This window comes from Brachyhypopomus gauderio, chromosome 13 (assembly GCF_052324685.1).
Source record: "Brachyhypopomus gauderio isolate BG-103 chromosome 13, BGAUD_0.2, whole genome shotgun sequence".
In the NCBI taxonomy this organism is placed as follows: domain Eukaryota; kingdom Metazoa; phylum Chordata; class Actinopteri; order Gymnotiformes; family Hypopomidae; genus Brachyhypopomus; species Brachyhypopomus gauderio.
In genome coordinates this window covers 12,080,590-12,101,543 of record NC_135223.1, presented here as the reverse complement: position 1 = coordinate 12,101,543, position 20,954 = coordinate 12,080,590, and the positions used below count along the sequence as shown (strand labels likewise).

Sequence of the window (20,954 nt, the reverse complement as noted above, 5' to 3'; positions counted from 1 at the left end):
CTCTGGCCGACACCGGTCACCATGACAACAACAACAACAATTTATACAGAAAGAAATAAAGAAAAGGAAAAGATGTAATGTCCATCATGGTGTAGGCTTATCCGGTCAGGCAGTAAGTGGCTGGCACTGGATGGATCGCTTGTCTCCTCATCATTTTTCCTCGAACAGGTGGGCAGCCATGTGGAGAAAATAAAACAGGGAAAATTAGCTCTGTATGAGGACATGTACAGGACAGATGAAATTAAACACATTTCTGGAGTGTGGCAGCAACTCCGGCATAAAGTTAAACTATTACAGCCTAGCTAAAAAGGCAGAACCAGAAGGTAACACAGGCTTTGGGGCATTCTGAGACAATGGCATCCATCCACTGCACTGTCAACAAACTTGAGTGACCACAAGCAGTGACAAGATGACAGCACCAGCGCCCCAGTCTACCATAAAACCCTTCGTCTAAGAACCCCTGGATCTGTACCTTTATCTAAGGGGGGGTATTAATTATCAAACGCTAAACCAAATAGGTGGGTTTTCAACCTAGACTTAAAGATTGTGACTGTGTCAGAGTCCCGTACGCATTTTGGAAGGTCGTTTCAAAGCTGGGGGGCCTTATAAGAAAAGGCTCTTCCCCCCCCTGCTGTTACCTTATTAATTTGTGCAACTAATAAAAGACCAGCACCCTGTGATCTTAGTGGACGTGGGGGTTCATAATAGGAAATATGTTCCTGGAGGTATTCAGGAGCAAGCCCATGCAGTGCTTTATAGAATATATAAAATATATATATTATATATAATATAAAATATATATAAAATATATCTATTATATATTATAGAATTTTGAGCTCTAGCTTGTGACCGAAAGAATGAGATCACATATACAAGCAGCTGAAATTAGTTTCCTTTGCAGGGTGTCTGGGCTCTCCCTTAGAGATCGGGAGAGGAACTCAGTCATCTAGGAGAGCTGCTGCTTCTCCATGTAGACAGGAGCCAGTTGAGGTGGTTTCAGCATCTGGTCCAGATGCTCCCTGGTTTCCTCCCTGGCGAGGTGTTCTGGACATGTCCAACTAGAAGGAGATCTCAGGGAAGACACAGGACACACTGGAGAGATTATATCTCTCAGCTGTCCTGGGAACTTTTCTGTGTTCCCCACCAGAATAGCTGGAAGAGGTGATGGGCAGGAAAACCCGGGCCCCTTTGCTTAGACTACTGCCCTCATGACCAGGACCCAGATAAGAGAATAGATGGTTGGATGGATGGATGGACAAATGAACAAACAAAAACAAATCCCAACAATCCTGGAACTGTACAAGTTACATTTATTGTAATTCTTGTTAATCAAAAATCTGTTAAAAAGTAATTCCTAAACATTTTGGCATGGAAGCAATTTCATCAACTCTGAGCTGTTCTCCTACTTAGTTTTTCCTTTAATTATTTTTAAATATTTTGTGTAATTTTCTTGAGAGAGTAAGAAGGTGGGAACAAGCATGTGTTCCAGAACATGTTTGTCATCCCAGAGTTTAAATATTCTGACTTTCAACTTCTCGCTCATCAAGTGTCTTTTGGGTATTTGTGGTTGTGTATGTTCTGGTATACATGTTAACCTGTAAACCATCCCTTTTGTTTCCATAACAGAGATTTTTGGCAGAGTCCAGCCCTATGGCGCCCTCTAAGTGTAGATCTAAATCTATCAGTCACACATCTGGTTCAACTGAAACTGCTCATTGTGAGTTTCATACAGTCCGTGTCTTAGCTGGGGACAATGTCACCTTGTCCTGCCACCTCCCACCTGAAATCAGGGCAGCTGCCAGGGAGATTGGGTGGTGGAAGGAGACAGACTGTGTTTACCTGTGTCAGGTGACTGTGGGGCGGGGCTATGAAGGCAGAGTGGAACTCGGTGAACGCACATGGATACGTTACCATGAAGATTTGTCTCTGATACTGAAAGATGTTAAAGTCACAGATTCTGGACAATACAAGTGTGAAATTCTGACAGAGAAAAAACAGGAAATCTCAATATTTCATAAGCATGTATCAGGTGAGTGTTTGTATATGCCGTATGGTACAAATGTTAAGCAGATATATTATCTGTGTATGATGCAGGAAATATGTGTAAACAGTGCCTATTTAAAATGTAGTAAATGTATGTGTAAGCTATACCAGTTTAAAGTTCATTAGATTTTAGTTATTTTAGAATATAGAAAGTGGTCCTCAGGTGATTAAAATAATAATCATGGTAATATGTGGCAGCAGGGTTAATGTGTGACAGTCACTTCACCTCTGTTTTACTGGAACTTAAGAAGCCTCACCAGGGAGGAGCACAGTGTGTTCTGAATATTCTGAACAGGAGTATTCCCAAAACCGCCCCTTCTGAAAGGGAGCATTCAACAGCATCTTAGTTACTTATTATTTAATACTATTAAGGAACACTGACAAATTATACATACACTATATTGCCGTATCTCTCATTTATCCAAATTATCAGAATCACTTCCATGGCCACATGTAGACTGATTTTACAAACATTTGTGAAAGAATGGGTCGCTCTCAGAAGCTCAGTGAATTCCAGTGTGGAACTGTGATAGGATGCCACCTGTGTAACAAATCCAGTCGTGAAATTTTCTCACTCCTAAATATTCCACAGTCAACTGTCAGCTGTACTCGGCCACGTAAACTGATGGAGTATGGTCAGTGGATGCTGAAGCGCATAGTGTGAAGAGGTCACCAATTTTCTGCAGAGACAATCACTACAGACATCCAAACTTCATGTGGCCTTCAGATTAGCAGTGCACAGAGATCTTCATGGAATGGGTTTCCATGATCGAGCAGCTGCATCCAAGCCATACTATACCAAGTGCAATGCAAAGCGTTGTATGCAGTGGTGTAAAGCACAACGCCACTGGACTCTAGAGCAGTGGAGGTGCATTCTCTGGAGTGATGATTTGCACTTCTCCATCTGGCAATCTGATGGACGAGTCTGGGTTTGGGGTTGCCAGAAGAACGGTACTTTTCTAACCGCATTGTGCCAAGTGTAAAGTTTAAGGGGGGGTTATGGTGTGAGGTTGTTTTTCATGAGCTGGGCTTGGCCCCTTAGATCTAGTGAAAGGAACTCTGAATGCTTCAAGACATTTTAGACAATTCTATGCTCCCAAAGTTGTGGGAACACTTTGGAGCTGGCCCCTTCCTCTTCCAACATGACACAAAGCAAGGTCCATAAAGACATGGATGGGAGAATTTGATGTGGATGAACTTCACTGGCCTGCACAGTCCTAACCTCAACCCTATAGAACACCTTTGGGATAAATTAGTGGAGACTGAGAGCCAGGCCTTCTCGTCCAACATCAGTATGTGGCCACTGCTCCTCCATGTAGAGGGGAGTCAGTTGAGGTGGTTCAGGTATCTGGTCCAGATGCCCCTGGGTGCCTCCTTGATGAGGTGTTGCCATGTGCAACTGGGAGGAGACCTAAGGGAAGACACAGGACACACAGGATAGATTATATCTCTTGGCAGTCCTGGGAGCACTTTGGTATTTCCCCAGAATAGCTGGAAGAGGTGACTGGGGAAAGGGAAGCCTGGGACTATTTGGTTTGGCTACTGCCCCCTTGACCCAGACCCAAATAAGAGGATGAATGGATGAACAAATATCAACAACCCTGGAGCTGCACCAGTTACATTTATTCTAATCCTCATCAATCAAAAATCTGTTAAAGTAATTGATAAGCTTTTCGGCATGGCAGCAAAATCTGCAATTGTGAGCTGTTCTTCTGCTTAGCTTTTCTTTTAAATATTTTTAAATTATTTGTATAATTTTCTTGAGAAAGTAAGAAGGTGAAAACAAGCATGTGTTCCAGAACATATTTGTCATCCCAGTGTTGAATCATTCTGACTTTCCTCTTCTCCCTCATGAAGTGTCTTTTGGGTTTTTGTGGTTGTGTAAGTTCTGGTATACATGTTAACCATACCTTGTGTTTCCATAACAGAGATTCTTGGCACAGAGTCCAGCTCCATGGCGCCCTCCTGCTGTGCTCATCCTGAGTTTCACACAGTCCGGGTCTCAACTGGGGACAATGCTGCCTTGCCCTATCACCTCCCACCTGAAATCAGGGCAGTTGCCAGGGAGATCAGGTGGTGGAAGGAGACAGACTGTGTTTACCTGTGTCAGGTGACTGTGGGGCGGGGCTATGAAGGTAGAGTGGAACTCGGTGAACGCACATGGACGTGTTACAATAGAAATATGAGTCTGATACTGAGAGATGTTAAAGTCACAGATTCTGGACAATACAAGTGTGAAATTCTTACAGAGGAAAAAAAGGAAACCTCAGTTATTCATCTGCATGTATCAGGTGAGTGTTGATATCTGATGTGTGGTACAAGTGGTAGTTTTGTTATATCTGTGTGATGCATAATAAAGGTAATTCATGTGTAGACAAGTACGAGTTTAAAATGTATTTGTTTGAGTAGTTTTTGAATATAGGAAGTGGCCCTCAGGTGATAAAAAAAAATAATGATGCCAATATGTAGCAGCAGGATTTGTGTGTGATTGAGTCACTTCACCTCTTTCTTACTGGAACTTAAGATACTAAGTACAGTAGTAGCGAACCATGACCATTAAACCTGGGCTCGCTGAATTATAACTGCCAGGCCCTCTGTAAACGAACAGCGGGCATCACAGTGCTGATAGGGGAGACGCAGGCTCACAGGCTTCCACTTAACCCCTCACCTTCCAACACAGATTGAATAGACACGGTTGAATAATTTATTTGCTTATTTTTCTGTAATTGCTTAGATGTCGATTGTCAAACTGTAAGTAGATTAAGAAATTGAATAAATTATATATATATATATATATATATATATATATATATATATATATATATATATATATATATATATAGCTTTTAAGAATATTTTAGGCCCTCTGAGAGGGCGTAGAGGGCCCTGACGGTTCCCCACTGAAGTACAGTGTGTGCACTGACACCCAAACTGCCCACTCCTGAAAAGGAGTATTCAAACAGCATCTTAGTTGCCTAATGTTTAATAGTATTAAGGAACTACGATGAATTACACTTATGTCTGTGCTTCTCTCAGAGTTTAAATTGGTCTCCACATGGAAAGATGTAAAACATGCTGGGTCTCCACCAGAGAGCTGCAGGAGCAGTATGAGGAGTTTCCAGAAGTCATGTCTGGTCTTCTGTGGGGATGATGCCACCCTGCAGTGCTACTTGTCTCCTGAAACCAGTGCTGTTTCTATGAAGATCAGGTGGTTTAAGGGGACAGACTGTGTTTACCTGTACCTGAATGGTCAGGTGACTGAGGGGAGGGGCTACGAGGGCAGAGTGAGTCTGATCACCCACGAGCTGCAGAGAGGAAACGTGTCTCTGGCTCTGAGAGATGTTCAGGAGTCTGATGGAGGACACTACAAGTGTAAAATTACTCATGGAGGAAACACTATGGAAAATAGGTTTTACCTGTTTGTTTCAGGTACCGAATATATTGTTAGGATTTGAAATAATCTCTAGACTTGGATCATAGCCATCAGGGTTGGAATAAAAGCAACAGAAGTTGTAACTGAGTAGCAGACACAGAGATAATAGAATAAACAAAATGTCACAGTGTTCTGAGGGTCACAGACAGTGAATCCCAAATTCCTTTAAATATTTGATTCCTCTTTTCAATGTACACTTAAAGTGAAAATTCTTACCAGTCCATATCAGTTTCACGTGCTTTATTTTATTCCTAAAATAAATACTGTAATTACAAACACAGGATTCTATAAAATAATGTGGTAATGTGTTATCTCTATAATCTGATAAATGCACTTGAAATCTATCTGTAATAGAACACACAATATTCTAAACATCTCTCCCTTTTTCTTGTCAGAGCTGAAACTGGTTTCCTACTTTAAAGATGTTGGGTCTGTGTATGGATTTACCCCCTACTTCATGAGGTTTGGACATATGACTGAAAGGGCTGATCCCAGACCTGCTACAGTACATGCCTGTGCTGGTGATGACCTCATTCTGCCTGGTCTCCTCAATCCTGAAACCAGTGCTGTGTCTATGGAGATCAGGTGGTTTAAGGGGACAGACTGTGTTTTCCTGTACCTGAATGGTCAGGTGACTGAGGGGAGGGGCTACGAGGGCAGAGTGAGTCTGATCACCCACGAGCTGCAGAGAGGAAACGTGTCTCTTACTCTGAGAGAGGTTCAGGAGTCTGATGGAGGAGACTACAGGTGTGAAGTTACTTGTGGAAAACTCAAGCTGACGAACAGTGGAGTTCATCTGCAGATATCAGGTAGACTGCTGAAAATGTAAATGTGTCATATTTGTCAGTTGTGATTTTCACCTCAATCAAAATTTGTCCTCTGCTTTTACTCATCTGTGCAGTTAACACACACACACACACACACACAAACACTAGTGTAATATAGGTATTAAGATGTTTTTACAAGAATGCAGATCAGATAGTTTATGGGAACACAGTATCTTTACATATACAAAAACAGGTGGCTGAGGTGAGATGCTGTGTGTAGTAAAATTTATTTGATCATGAAGAATGTAATTAACTTTTGTATCCAATTTTTCTAACCACTGCAAACTATTATAGTGATTCACTATTATGGTGAGTATTTCATTTATAAACCTTCCATAACTTTTCAAGAATGACATAGTAGGTGTGGTGTTAGTCTTTATAGTGTGGTGTGGTGATTGTTTAGTGTAGTTTGGTGTTAGTCTTTATGAAACAAATATATTCATACTTACTGATCAAAATCAACCTAATCTACAGTTTATTATTGTTTCAAGTTTGGGTTATGATCTTAACACTGGGTCTATTAGGAAAGAATTCAGTTCACTATGACATTTCCAGTATCACTGTGATATCCTTTTTAGATTCTGGCTGATTTTGATTATTTTGGTGTGATTGTTGCATACTGCATGCAATGTTGAAATAAAACTAATGAGTCATTAACTTATTAACTCTCATCTTTTTTCACCACAGAAGTCCCTCATGTTCAACCTAGATGTAAGTATTGTTTTTTATTCTGCAGTCTTTATCATGATTTAGATTAGATCATATTTTATGAAACATGCAGAAATTCTGTTCATTCTAAAATGTTCACAAACATTTTTTACATCACTATATAGATAGATATATCAAAAAACACATGAGTGTTAGTCTGTAGCATGAGAGTGGTGTTTAGTTTGTAGAGTGTATGTGTTGCTGGTCTGTATAGTAGGTGTGATGATCGTCTGTATAGTAAGGGTTGCACAACTAGTATTTTTTTACTAGTCCACTAGTTGTTCAAAAGATTAGTCGACTAGTTGTAATTTGCATAATCTGGACAGTCATTTTTTCAGATGTCCCTGTCTGAAGGGAGCTTTGTCAGAGAAAATAACTTTACCACAGTCCTCCCCAGTCAAATCTCTATACTTCCTGCTGTCACGGTGACAGCTCCGGACTCCTCCTTGTGGGCGTGTTATGTCGTCTGCGTGCAGTTATGTCCATGTTTGTAGTTCTGTGGGTGTAGGTTATTTGTGAGCGTGTTCGTTAGTCTCACCTGTGCCTTGTCTCGTGATCACTGGGGAATGTGTTCAGCACCTATTTAATGTGCGTTCGCACAATGTCTCGTGCTCGTCTTTGTCTAAAGTTCATGCCTGAGTAAGTGTCTGCTGGAAGTGCTTGCGCTGCCGCACTGAGCTTCGTGTTAAGTGTTCATTAAAGTTATATGTTGCACTGTGATGTGGTGACCAGCATACCCCATCACCCACTTTAAGGTGGTCCTAAGGGACTATAGAGATCCTAATGCACAATCTGAGAGATACAGAGGAGAATACTGACCGGAGATCTTGTAGGGTCGACAGCTATGAAAAGAGTGCCGGTTGGAGCAGGGGTCCCTTTTCTCTGGGCCAGGAGGATCCACTGGTTTGAGAGGGAAGGGGGGTCCATGCTTTGTATTTGTTACAGGTCCTGTAAGAAAAGAATGGATTAATTAAAGTATTGCTGGGGGGAGGGTGTACACCCCTAGGGTGATGCAATGGTTTGGCCCGGGGCGGAGCCTAGACTACAAGTGTCGCGGGAGATTTGATTCAGAGAATCTCTTGTGGTATGTAGATAACTACTAGCAGCCTTTGTAGTATAAGTTATAGCCTCGCGGCTGACTTCATTTACTGGTTTGGTTGTAGCTGGAGCCACCAACTGGGAATAGTGTATATATTTATATTTCCGTATAATTTCATGTTTTGTTTGTTTTTTTCACGTCGCACAATAAATCACCATCCTCTTTAGAAGATGGTCCTGACGCTTGCTTGATTTTCTTTGGCGCCCTGAAGCCTTCTTCACTACAATTGAACTACTCTCCTTGAAGTTCTTGATGATTTGATAAATGGTTGATTTGCAATTAAAAACATAATTAACAGAAGAAAATGTAAAAGAACCACTACACTTTTAAATTAACCAATTTGCTCTTCTAATCAACATGACAGAATATCAGCTGTCTTGTCCTCAATAACCTTTTCTCCTGAGATAACGAGATCATCACTGAAATGATGTTAGCAGGTCATTTTTTTAGGGCTGTAATGTAATGGCTGGAATGCAATAATTTTCATGATGGAGAATGACTTTGCAGTTAATTGCAATTCATCTAATCACTCTTCATAAAAGTTAATAGGTAGGTAGGTAGGTAGGTAGATACTTTATTGATCCCGAAGGAAATTTAGCAGCCAGTAGCAGTTACACAATAACAAATAACAGTAATGGACATGCACAAACAATTTAACAATAACTTATTATGACATTCACAAACAATACAAAAACTATACAAGTGTGCAAGTATCCCGACCAGAGAAAGGAGGTAGTGCAGTACAAGAGAAATTTGGTAAAACTGGAACTAGTATGTGCAATGTCCAGTAGTGCAAATGTATGGGATGTACTGTAAAAGTGTCAAAGTGACCAGGAGTGTGGATGTACTGACAATGTACGGAATGTATGAACATACAGTAAAAAATGTTCAGGACATACGGTCAAATGACCAGTGTCCAGAAGGGCAGATGAACTGTAAGGTAGTAGTGCAGGTAGCAAATAAATAAATAAATAAACTGTTGTGCGACAGAAGAGACTCGTTCCTCATCTGGCCCCCTCCCTCTTCCGACTCCACTGGGAGGAGTTGAAGAGTCTAATGGCTCTCGGGACAAAGGATTTCCTGAGTATGTCTGTAGAGCTGCTCTGTGACAGGAACCTGCCCCTGAACTTGCTCCTTTGGTTCATAATGATGGTGTGCAGTGGGTGACCATCATCTTCCATGATGGAGAGCAGTTTGTGCAGTGTTCTCCTCTCTGCCACCGTAACCACGGAGTCCAGATGTTGAAGGACCCCAGCCTCCTCAGAAAGTAGAGCCAGCTCTGCCCCTTTCTGTACAGGAAGTCCGTGTTGGTTGACCAGTCCAGCCTATCATCCAGGTGTAGTCCGAGATACCTGTAGGTCTTAACAGTTTCCACATCAACCCCCTCAATAGAGACAGGCTGTGTGGGTGGTCTAGTCCTGCGGAAGTCCACCACCATCTCCTTGGTCTTGGAGGTGTTTAGCAGCAGGTTGTTCCTGTTGCACCATGCAGCAAAGTCACCCACAAGATGTCTGTACTCCTCCTCGTACACAGGCCACAATGGCAGTATCGTCCGAAAACTTCTGCATGTGGCACGTCTCAGAGTTGTACTGGAAGTCTGAGGTGTAGATTGTGAAGAGGAATGGAGAGAGTACAGTCCCCTGTGGAGCTCCTGTGCTGCTGACCACAGTCTCTGATGTACAGTCCTTCAGCCTGACGTACTGAGGTCTACCAGTGAGGTAGTCAGTGATCCAGGAGACTTGGTGCAGATCCACCTTCATCCTTACCAGCTTGTCTCTTAGTTGGAGGGGCTGAATGGTGTTGAAGGCGCTGGAAAAGTAAAAAAACAGTTCAGGTGACAATATAAATTGTCACCATAAAAACAGAGGCAGCAAACTTTATGAAAAACAAAATTTGTGCATTTCTCTTTGGCCAATATTGTACTGGAATATGAGGGGAAATTCTGTATAGTGAGCATGGCATTAGTCTTTATAATAGACATGGTGATGGTCTATATGGAATGGTGTTAGTCTGTGTGGTGTCTATATAGATGCACTGTGGAGATGGACATACAGGCTTAAATAGAAGGGTCTGTCACACCCAAGTTCTCTCCTAACGACTTCACAGTATACTATACACAGTGACGTTTGTAAACAAAATACAGTTCGTGCTTCGGTCACATGCCGCTAGTTGGCGTTGTTGTTCAATGGGTTTTAAACCATTTTGAGGCTGTGCTCCAAGCTTTTGCTGTATTTTTGTTCATTTTTGTGTTTTTTGTACTGTTTTAGACAAATATGAGACAAAAGTATGGCGCCATACAAAAGCAGAAGAGGAAAACAGTAAGTACAACAATAGAGTTGAAAAAGGCGATCATGGAGAAGTATGAAAAAGGCATTCGTGTGACGGACTTAGCATTGGAATTCAATGATCGAGAACAGATTAATCCGTTTTGTTATTTTTTATAGGGAAAATTGATTCAGAACTCGACTGCATCGCTTCTCGATGCTCCTTCCGGAACAAATTATCTTTGAGTTCCAGGGTTCTACTGTAGATCAGATTTTATGATTCACACAGAAATCCTTGTCATTTCATAACCTTTTCATAATCTTTTTCATAACTATACAGGGAGAAAAAATGGTAGAAAAGAATATGACCTTCAACCCAGTAAGTTAATTATTTCTCTCTGTATATATTTTCACACACACACACACACACACACTTATACAAACACATACACAGAGCAAAAGTTGTTGGGTATTTGAGGATATGTACCAACACCTCTGTTCCCACATTTCTCCCAGGCTGATGTATTATCACAGATTTGGGTCTGAGTCCTACAACTTCAAATTCTTTTGTGAAGTTTTGTGATGTAAACTTAATCAGATAAAGGCGTACCCTAACTTTATAAATATTTTCTCAAAAAATGTCCCTTTTATATGGTATTGAATTCATGGCTACCAGTAAATGTTAAACCTGTGAGATTTTAAAACATTAAAAAAATTATTTTTTACAGAAAAATTGAGGGCATGTATTTATATTTCTTGTCATATTTCATAGTTTCTCAGACTGATCTGATAAACCTAATATAAATGTTATTATTCTAGACCATATCCTTACCCTTTGTGCCAGTAATACAGGATAACACTAATTATTTTTGGCCTTAAACCCATTTTGCTACAGTACTGTGTATGATTGTTAACCTTTAACAGAAAAGCCAGAAAGACGTTGGAGTTTTGATGGGGATCGTCTGAATAGTAAGTACAGTGCACTTTCCCTGGACAGAATGTATTGATCTACATTAAGTCCATGTGGGGTGGACCAAATGTATGTGTAGCACCGTAGCCGAATACTACTGAGCAGTATGGGGCGTTTACTAAAATAAATGTGGCCAGGGCCCTGAGTTCACTGTTATTAAAACTTAGGTGGAGATGTTTACACTAGTCACTTAATTCAAACACTATTAACACAGGAGCAGCTACTTATAACACAATAGACCTAATATAATAAATGGACACTATTTAATAATACAGTAACAAACACAAAATTTTAGGGATTCTTCAGAATAAATTCAATCAAGCGGTTAAATTCTTAACACGAAATAAAAAAGGGCCCACACACATACACACACTCGCACCCCGTTGCAGGCCTGAGCCGGTGCTGGAGAGCATGGTGGCCAATGGAAGGTAAAATGGCCTCTTCACCCCCGAAGAGCAATGACTGAAGTGAAAGTTACCTATGTAGAGCGTTTTGTCCCTTTTCCTCGTTCTCTTTTCCCCAAAGAAATAGTTTCCACACGCTCCTCCTCAAATCACAGTCTCGCAGTGCAGCCTGAGAGTCACCGGAGCGAGTGGAAACTGGGGTTTTTCCGGTCACCCAAGTCGCAAACTGGTCTGTCCCTGCAGCTGGATAGCGCAGTCACACTAAGTCCTCCCGCAGTCTCAATGACTTCGGCTAACGGAGCTGGTCAACCTACAAGGTGTACGTGGTCTGACTTCTAGCATTAGCCTTAAGCTAACCTACCGAGTGACTCGAACTCAATAAGCTTTAAGCTTCGACTCTCATTGCTACAGATTAGCTGACAATACACGGGCGGAATAGCATCCCGAACTAGCCTGCCCAACTACCTGGCGGAATCCGTAAGGCCCGGGAATATCCTCCCCTACCTCGGTTCTCGGTCTGAAAATCTCCTCGTGGAATCCCACTCAATAGGCTATTTCGTCCCCACGCCTCACTACTACATTCACTATACTTCATTCAGGTGAAAACCAAATCAGTCTCTCTTTCTCTTCTTCCCATCTCCCCTTTCTCTATCCTCTCTCTTCGCGCTCTCTCCTCTGCCCCTCCCCCCACTCTACACTCACTCACTCACAACCATTCCCCTCCCCACTCAGATGTAAGCACCGGTGGTTGCACCTGCTTGGCATTGCTGCTTGACGCACCTCCAACGGTGCCATTGTGTAGGCTGCAGGGTCGTCAGCTGGGGAGCCACCCTTCACTGATGTTTCGCTCTGTTCTCCCCCAGAACATCTCTGGGTGGTGGAGCACCGACAGAGATGTCTCCCTGTCGCTCCCTGCAGCCTACTGAATGAACTGTATTAGGGGTGACCTGCAATAGTCGCTGATTCGACTATAGTCGACTATACCCCCTAGTCAACTATGAACGTCATAGTCGAATGTACCATTCTAACTGCATGGGGGTGCCCAAGGATGCAGCTAAGCATTAGTTGTTACATGAAATGTCTTTGTTTTCGTTATATATAGCCTTTTGTCAAATAAAATCATCCTAATTTCTGTTAATAAATATTTTAAAATGATGTTTGCTTATTAACAATAGGCATCTTCCTTACTACACATTAATAAATCACACCCTGCTTTTGCACAATCAAACACGCTACAGAATACGCGCAGCATCTGCCGAGATTGTAATGGCTACTAAAAAACTTCAAAAGTATTTTGAAAAAGATAAAGATTAATCAAACAAAGTAAAGTGCAAGTTATGTCATCAACGTCTTTCATTTCGCATGACAACAACCAACATGGCATACCATTTAAAACGCGTAAGGCGAAAAAAACCGTTTGTCGATTCAGTCGTGTCGTTTCGTCGCGGTGCGTCTCGGCAAGTAGGCCTATAAACATTTTTTGTTGTTGTTTGCTTTTAAACCCCGTTACTTGAACCTTTCCTTGTATATTTTTGCTGTTGTGTGGCAATTTGTTTTATATTTTCAGGCAGGCATATTTTATTTAGAATATTTTTGACATTTTGCACAGTGCCTGTGACAGTTCGATATGCGCAATGTGCACTGACGGTTAATGTTCTCTAACGTTTCATAAAAAAAGAAGTAAACAAATAAAAGCTGAATAAAGCCAACCTACCGTGTTTATTCATTTATCTGAGTGTTTTAGGTTTTTACTTTGAAGAGGAAAAAAGTCCTGAATGAGAACAGGATACCGTTTAAGGTGCTCTAAATAAATAAATAAACCCGATTCGACTATTAGTCGACTAAAGGGAAAAGCTGAGGAATCAGATTCAACTATGAAAATCATTAGTTGAATACACCCCTAATCTGTATTCACCCCACTCTCTGACCCCATTGTTATTGTTGTGTGTGGAATGAGTCGCAGGGGACTGTGCATGGCAGGGACCTCCATCATCATGTACTGACCGCATACACTGTAAAAACGAAAAAGTTGAGAACTTACTGCACTCGATTTTTGAGTTTTGATCCCAACTCAAACTCTTAAGTTTTTAAGAAATTCACTCAGTTGAGCCAACTTATCATTTCTTGTTCCAATTATTTATTTTTCACAGGTATATAAACTTCAGATTTTAAGTATTGCCTACAAATAATTCCAAATGATTCAAGTTATGCTAACTTATTATATCTTGTTCAGATAATTTATCTTAACCTCAAAATGTTGTGCAAACCTATTATATTGTGGTGTGGGAGAAAGAGGCCGCAGACAAGTCCATTCTTATCAAGAACAGAGGTTTTATTCTCACCTCGCAATAAAATTGGCACTCACAGGCACAATCAGATCAAACTCGAGGCCTCAAATAGCTTGGCCTTGCACATGAAACACAGGGGGAGGTCATGAAGACGGCAACGTTACACATACATGGAGGGGGAACTTGGATAATGCACATGTACATAAAAAATGGACCGGGGTGACCTAATAACACAATTAGTAATCATTAAAACACTATATAGATGTAAACACCACATAATACGCATAACAGGGCCGGAGCCGCAAGGGCTCATGGGTGATGACATCACCCTCTGGCACCCCCCATTGGCCCGACGCTACAATATCTTGTTCAGATAATGTATATTTCACATGTACATAAATCTCTAAATTCAATACTAAGACTAGCTAACTGAAGTTGGGTCATATAAGACAAATGACAAAACAGTTAAATTAACACGTTTATTGTACCTTTCTGCATCATGTAATTGCATGTGACAAGAATAAGACCACCAAGTAGGCTGATTCAAAAATAACAATTGAGTAACAATGCAAGAAATAAAGTGCTGCAGTATAGCATAAACAAATAATATCCAAATTTAGATTCACTTTCTAAGTTATGCTAGTTTTCAGAAAATGGGTACAGTTTTCTGTGCACTCTGTAAGCCCACTCGTGCCTGCCATAACCTTAAGTGGGTGATCAGTGGACATATTACTTTCAATCCAAACCATATGAAGTATAGCACTTAATCATCCCAAAACAAACAACATCTGGAACCTCTGTTAATGTAGAACTGTTCCCGGCACTATATATTTTTTAAAACAATGGCAATATTTGTGACTGTGGGCAGCAAGGCAGGTGCATCATCATCTTCGAGAACAGTGAGGACACCCATCTGGACACCTCTGGTCCGCTCAACCTCTGGATCAGTTACCTGTAGAAAAGCAAAAACACTGCTGTACAACAATCGTCCAAAAAACAAGTTTGAGAGAAAGAATGTTGGTGGGAAGGTGTGGTGGGGTTCATAGGCAGGGGAGACTTGTCAATATGTTGATTAGCACAAAAAGCGCTGACAGATTACTAAAAACACAGGGTCTGTGTCCAAAACTGCACACCGTGTTAAAAAATAATGCATCACCATTAGATATGTGTACATTAATGTAAGTGAGCATTAATGTATGCATTAGCCTACTGATGACCAGAATGCGGTCGTTGGAACGATATATCATCGGTATAACCGTTTGTCAGTGTAAATTCAATAAATAAACGTTAGCAAAGTGCTGAAGTTTACTGCTTAACAAGCGGTTTTGTAGCTAGCTAGGTAGATAGGTTAGCTAACTGGCTGGTTTAACGCTGTGTAGTATATAAAAGAATATATTGTACACATTTAAGCATGTAACTACAACAAAGGTAGTATTTCAACCAAAATACTCACATTTGGACGTTAACATTCAGTTCAGAGTAGCGTAGATCGCTGCTTGCTGCTTGCCGAAACTCAATAAAGTAAGCTGATCCAATTACTTTGTTATAGTTTATGGTGCAATTAATTAATTTTGGCTCAGCTAAACTAAAAATTATAGTAAGGCGAGCAATTTTAAGTTCTGTTTTTTACAGTGTACCAGAACCTCTCCCTCAAGAGCCTTCTTTCCCCCATGTGCCACCCTTCCTTCTGAGCCATAGCCAGAAGCTCCCTTCTTCCACCTCCTCTGCAAGGTCGCAAATAGCTCGCCTCCTGTTAGAGCCTGTGACACACTGAGTTTTCAGTAGCCTCTGTGTGGATGTCCTGGTGAAGCCCCTGCATCCAACCTCCACTGGGAAGATGAATGGTCTCCACCCAGCTTGTAAGCACATTGCTGCCAGCTCCATGTACTTGTCCTTCTTCTGTTCACACGCGGACTCCATGTGCTCCTCCTATGGGACTGTCAGCTCTGCCATGATGATGGCTTTAGCAGGTGCTGACCAGAGCACGACATCTGGGCGCAAGGATGTTGCAGTTATATCTGCCAGAAATTTCAGTTGGTGGCTGAGGTCGGCTGCTAACTGCCACTCACCCTCCTAGCGACAGGAGTGAGCGCTCTGTCCTCGTGCTGCGCCGTGCTCTCGTCCCTGGTCTGGTAAACTGGATCCACATCGGGGATGTGGGTAGGCTTGCTGACTGGTTTACCTGCTGTCTGTGGACTTCCAGGATCTGTGTGAGCTTGCGCAGAACCTTGTCATGCCGCCACCTGTGCCTTCCCTGTGACAGCGCTGTCTTGCATCCGGAGAGGATGTGCGTTATGGTTGGACTTGGGGAACTACAGAGATGGCAGCGTTCTTCTGTGCCAAACCAGGTGAGAAGGTTCCGGGGGCTCATTAAGGTGTCGTATGTGGCTGTGACGGTCGTGGATGGACTGCACATTTCCTCCATCTTTTCCCTTTTTATTTCACACACACACACACACACGTATACGCACATGCTCATACGTTTGCTCACATGCTGACGTTGGCGTTCAGTTCCCCAAAGGCGCTGGATGAAAGTGCTGCCCAGAAACGCTATGAGCTAATCGGCAACCGAGAGACTTTTGTCCCGCTATGGACTGCGGCAGAACGAACGAAATATTTAAAATGAAAAGAGGACGCTAGACAAATTGTTTCCAATGCTTGTCTTTTATTATGCTTACAAAGTTATTGGTGTTTCTTTTAAGTACAAAAAGAGAAAATAACAAGAGTTCATACCACTGTTTGTTCTTCAGGGGCGACGGACTTGCGGGCGGCAAAAAGGGGTCGGCGAGGAACAAAGGCCTGTTTATTTGTTCCGGCCGGAAACGGTCCAGTTCAGCTTGCCGAAATGTCAGGGGGTTGACAGAGATGGGTTGTGGTTGAATGGTCGTTTCTTAAATGTTGGCTGCAATGTTAGATTTGGATTTTCATTCATGTAAATTGTGTTGTAACTTGTGTGTAATGTTTTACTGATGCATCAGAGTCTGTCTAATGTATGTTTGGTCAGGTGAATGTTAAGTGTTCCCCTATTGTGTAGGAATGGTGCTGGCCACCTTCTTTATATGTGTAGTCTGAGTCCTATGTAGGAGGAAAGCATTTGACCTCGTATAGGGAGCGCCCCTCTTTTTGAATTCTGCTGCCATAGTGGTTTCTGACTCTTGGAGAGAGACTCAGCAAGTTGAGATTTTTGAATAGTATGTTTCTTTTGAGATGTTGATGCTTGATTATTGTTATTGTTATTTTTGAGTAATTATTTGCACAAATATTCACTTTCTAAAGAAAAATAATAAAAAGAAGAGAAAAAGAGAATTTTTGCTTGGACTTTGTGCTCCCTCTGCTATCTTGGCCTGATCCACTTTGCATTTTTTGCAAGTGCTCGTCCAATCCTTCACAGTGGCCCTAATCTGGAAGCTCAGTCTTGCCTGGGGAGTTCTCAAAAAATCAGCCCAAGTGATGGTTCTGTTTAGCACAGCCTCCCAAGTAGTTCATCTCACGAGATCATGAGATCCTTCCTCTCCTTCCTGGTCGCTTTGGACCAGCTCTTTGGTGCTGCTGCCCATCCCAGACCAGATCTGCCCAACTGTGTAACACCAATGATCTCCTGGTGCTTCAGCCATTCCACTGCCTGCTTGGGATGCATTCCACTTCCATCCAGTGCAAATCTTAGGGTTGGCAGCTCGATTTGCCGGGTCTGTAGAGTCTTTCAGTTCGAAGTGGAGTCTCACCTTCTCCTTTTTGTATCCTAGACTGATGGACTGCAGTTGGAGCTGCAGGATGTTTCTCCCAAACAGTGCCGTGGTGGAGAGGGAATGTGGAAGGCCGAGCCACTTCCGAATAAAGTTGTTGGCCTTTGTTTCCAACTTCAAGACCGTGGTCATGGTGATGTCGCTCAGTTTCAGGGGCCACATTAGGCAGTGGTACAGAGTGAACTGGTAGCACCACACCTTGAACTTCCCTGGTAGGGGGCACTGGTCGATCTTGTGGAGGCCATGTTCTTATCAGAGGTCTGCCGTGTATGTTCTGCCGAGGCTTCTCACAGGTGCTTCTGACAGTAAGGGGATTCTTTCACCAGCCACAGTAAAGATTATATCATTCCTGTTCCCTTTCTGGATCGACAGTTTGGCCCGTTTGGCCCAGGTGCTGACGCCGATCTTGCGCGTTCTACTACCTGTTTGACTTCTGCCCACCTGGGTAGGGAGGTGTCAAACTCTGTGGAGGGCTCAGGTGGGCGGGGTACATAGCCTGGTGATCCAAGGGGCTTTGCTTTCAGGTTGTCACTTAGCTGGTCTGAGATGTTGCTCCAGCTCCTGCTTGGTGACCTGTGACAGTTTAAACCTGGAAAATGAACAAACTTCTTTTGGAGATATGATGTCACAGAAATGACAGAACGCACTAACTCACTGAACTCCATGCCACTGGCATTTTCCACCGAGGCTACATATGTTTACATGGTTACCATCCCAGTGTAATAACACTGATTTGTTCTGGCACAGAATCATTTATGTGGAAGAGACATTTTCATTAGACTGAACATTTATTATTACAGTATATCTGTGAAAAGTTCCTACTGATGATGGAAGACCAGAATCCATAGTGTGAGCGCTGTAGTGTGACAACTACTGAATCTATAGTGTGAGTGCTGTAGACTGAGAACTACTAAATCCATAGTGTGAGGGCTGTAGAGTGAGAACTACTGAATTTGTAGTGTGAGTGCTTTAAAGTGAGAACTACTGAATCCATGATGTGAGGGTTATAGAGTGAGAACTAATGAATCCATAGTGTGAGGGCTATAGAGTGAGAATAACTAGATCTAGAGTGAGAAGATGGCTTCTGGTCTTCTATTTTATGGAGGGATGTAACATTAATTTAATTGTTTGGCCACAAAATGGATCTTTCATTTGGCATAAAAACAGAGAAGCCTTCAACCATAAAAACACCATCCAAACTGTCAAACATGGTAGTAAACAGCATCATGATAAAAGAGCAATACATCAAGATTCTCAACATCATCAGGCAGTCTGCAGAGAAACTTGGCCTTGAGCACCAGTGGACATTTCAGCATGACAATGACCCAAAACAAAATTGGTGAAGAAATGGTTAGCAGACAAAAACATGAACATTTTGCAGTGGCCCAGCCAGAGTCCTGACTTGAATCACCTGGAGAATCTGTGGAGGGAGCTAAATATCAGGGTGATGGCACAGAGACCCTCCAGTCTGAAAGAGTCAGAGCTCATCACTAAAGATGAATGGGCAAAAATACCAGTGGAGACGCGCAAAAAGCTGGTCAGCAATTATAGGAAGCATTTATTGCTGTAATAGCCAATAAAGGTTTTTCTACTGATTATTGAGAACGGTATGAATCATTTAAGACATGTCACTTTTTAATGAAAATTCTTCTGGAAAGAGCTTGAACAGAGACAGGAAAACAGAAAAGGTGGGAGGGGCCAGTCATCATTGAAGTGGTAATTAGGGAAAACTGGAATGATGCTATAGTATTTAGTTAATGCTGACTTGGGGTTTAAAATGCTGTAATGTAGTGTTTTGTATGTTGCATTTTGTTATTTATATGTAACATTCTGAGATACAATTTTCATTGTGTTTTGACTGTCCTGAGTTTTATCTAGTCATGTTGAATACGATTAAGTTATTCTGAATTGGTTCTGTCAGCTCCAGTAATATCTCTTCTGTCCCTGCAGTGTGAGAAGGGGACAACAGCTCACACCCCAAAATAGAGAAATGTTAACCAGAAAAAGACCAGAGGAGAGAGGAGGATTTGTTTCAGGAGTATGTCTGCTGATCCAGTCACACCGATGCTGTCGATTGTCTTAGTTGATCTTTCTTTTCTTTCATATGTTGTTGTCATTCTGTTACTTAGAGCCTCTCTACACCAGTTATTATGAAGATTGACTTTTTACTGTGATGGTCTGTATTATACATGATGTACATGATATTTCTGGGGATCACTGGACTTTCAAATGAAGGCTGAGACCAGCTTGTTTACACGAATTCTGACTCTCATCCTCCATGTGACTGTGTGGAGTCTGTAAGGAAACCCAGGCAGGAGCAAAGGATCAAGGGAAAAATGGTTTGAGAGGAGATGAAGGAAAGAAGAGAATGAGCAACATGGGAGTTAAGGATACACAAGTCCCAATTTCCATTAGTAGATGGTACAGATAACACAAATGAACACTCACTCAGGAATATTGTGGATGGAATAACTGTTTGAGCAGAGGATGATTTTAAACAGGATCCACCTCAGCTTTGTTGGGACTTGACTGCACACACTAAACCTTAATGCCTGTACATGGGAGCATACAGGGCTGAAATGTTCTCTGAAGTGTGTTTCTGCAGCCTGTGTCTGCTGGTGGAGTACTGTACAGTGGCACATTTCATGAGCAGACATGCATCCCCATTACAGGCCAGAGGTTTCTACCTGCCCAGGGAGGCTGGACAAATCAGTTATGGTAGCACATGTGTCTGGACCAAAGCAAAAACAGCAACTGAGAGGATTGTTATGTACAGTTGTGATCAAATTTATTCAACCCCCACTGAAATAAAGTGTTTTGGCCAGTTTGACATTGATTTTGATCATTTCAGTCATCTTATTTACAATTATATCAGAGGCACTTATAAATTAGACAAACATAACATAATATTTATGATGGAATAACCACAAATGTCTTTACTGTGCTCACATCATTATCAGTTTTATTCAACCCCCTAGTGACATTATTTTTTAGTACTTAGTACAACATCCTTTTCCAGTTATGACAGCTTTCAAGCGTGAAGCATAGCTTGACACAAGTGTCTTGCAGCGACCTATGGGTATCTTAGCCCATTCTTCATGGGCAAAAGCCTCCAGTTCAGTCACATTCTTAGGCTTGCGCACTGCAACTGCCTTCTTTAGGTCCCACCAGAGGT

The 20,954-nt window shown here is 41.9% G+C and overlaps 1 protein-coding gene and 1 long non-coding RNA gene across 2 annotated transcripts; both read left to right on the top strand.

The window, feature by feature from the left end:
• The first annotated feature begins 1,657 nt into the window (after nt 1-1,657).
• LOC143474420 (uncharacterized) lies at nt 1,658-5,432 on the top strand. Its single transcript, XR_013120762.1, has 3 exons — nt 1,658-2,029; nt 3,972-4,334; nt 5,080-5,432. It is a non-coding gene; the product is annotated as an uncharacterized LOC143474420 (long non-coding RNA).
• A 445-nt stretch (nt 5,433-5,877) lies between these two features.
• On the top strand, nt 5,878-20,546 carry LOC143473984 (butyrophilin-like protein 1). Its single transcript, XM_076971230.1, has 7 exons — nt 5,878-6,285; nt 6,598-6,612; nt 6,991-7,014; nt 10,378-10,428; nt 10,715-10,753; nt 11,299-11,343; nt 19,730-20,546. The coding sequence occupies exons 1-7, from the start codon at nt 5,934-5,936 to the stop codon at nt 19,732-19,734; spliced, it is 531 nt and encodes a 176-aa protein (XP_076827345.1). The 5' UTR covers nt 5,878-5,933; the 3' UTR covers nt 19,735-20,546.
• The last annotated feature ends 408 nt before the right edge of the window (nt 20,547-20,954 follow it).

Coding starts and splice junctions, on each gene's coding strand:
- LOC143473984 (XM_076971230.1), top strand. CDS start 5,934: ATGAGGTTTGGACATATGACTGAAAGGGCTGATCCCAGACCTGCTACA. Junction 10,429..10,714: donor AAAAGCAGAAGAGGAAAACA/GTAAGTACAACA, acceptor ATAACTATACAG/GGAGAAAAAATGGTAGAAAA. Junction 10,754..11,298: donor AGAATATGACCTTCAACCCA/GTAAGTTAATTA, acceptor AACCTTTAACAG/AAAAGCCAGAAAGACGTTGG.